The 395-nt window shown below is 56.2% G+C and overlaps 1 protein-coding gene across 1 annotated transcript in view; it reads right to left on the reverse strand.

Annotated features, from left to right (window-relative positions):
* Positions 1 to 201: 201 nt before the first annotated feature.
* Positions 202 to 395, reverse strand: part of CEND1 (cell cycle exit and neuronal differentiation 1) — a 385-nt gene continuing 191 nt past the window's right edge. The window contains 1 exon segment of the mRNA XM_010018003.1: positions 202 to 395. This exon segment is cut by the window's right edge and continues 14 nt beyond it. Within this exon segment, the coding sequence (XP_010016305.1) occupies positions 202 to 395 (194 nt within the window).

A 395-nucleotide genomic window follows, 5' to 3' on the forward strand; every position in this document is an offset into this window, starting at 1 on the left:
TTACCCCACACCGGGTCAAACCGCACAGTTGTCTTCAACAAGACTCTTGGAGTTGCAGTTGGTGTTTCTTGTTGACCTAGCTAGCTCACTATATATATATATGTATATATAGAGATATGTATAGACTCTCTCTGCATGCATTGGTCTCAAAAGGAGCTGTACAGCTGGGCTGGGTTCCTCATCCCCACCCCGGCTCCATCTTCATTTTTTCCGGGCCAGGAACGCCACTCCCACCACCACCGCCAGCGCGGCCACCGCCACTCCCGCGATGAGCAGCGGCTTCACGTTGTCGAAGATGCTGCCTGGGGCCTCCTCGGAGCTGTTTCCCTTGTGGGCAGAGTCAGGGGACTGGCCGGTGGCCTCTTGTGTCTCGGTGGGCGCGGGGCTGGGTTTCA

This window comes from Nestor notabilis, unplaced genomic scaffold, assembly GCF_000696875.1.
Source record: "Nestor notabilis isolate BGI_N333 unplaced genomic scaffold, ASM69687v1 scaffold29717, whole genome shotgun sequence".
Classification (NCBI taxonomy): domain Eukaryota; kingdom Metazoa; phylum Chordata; class Aves; order Psittaciformes; family Psittacidae; genus Nestor; species Nestor notabilis.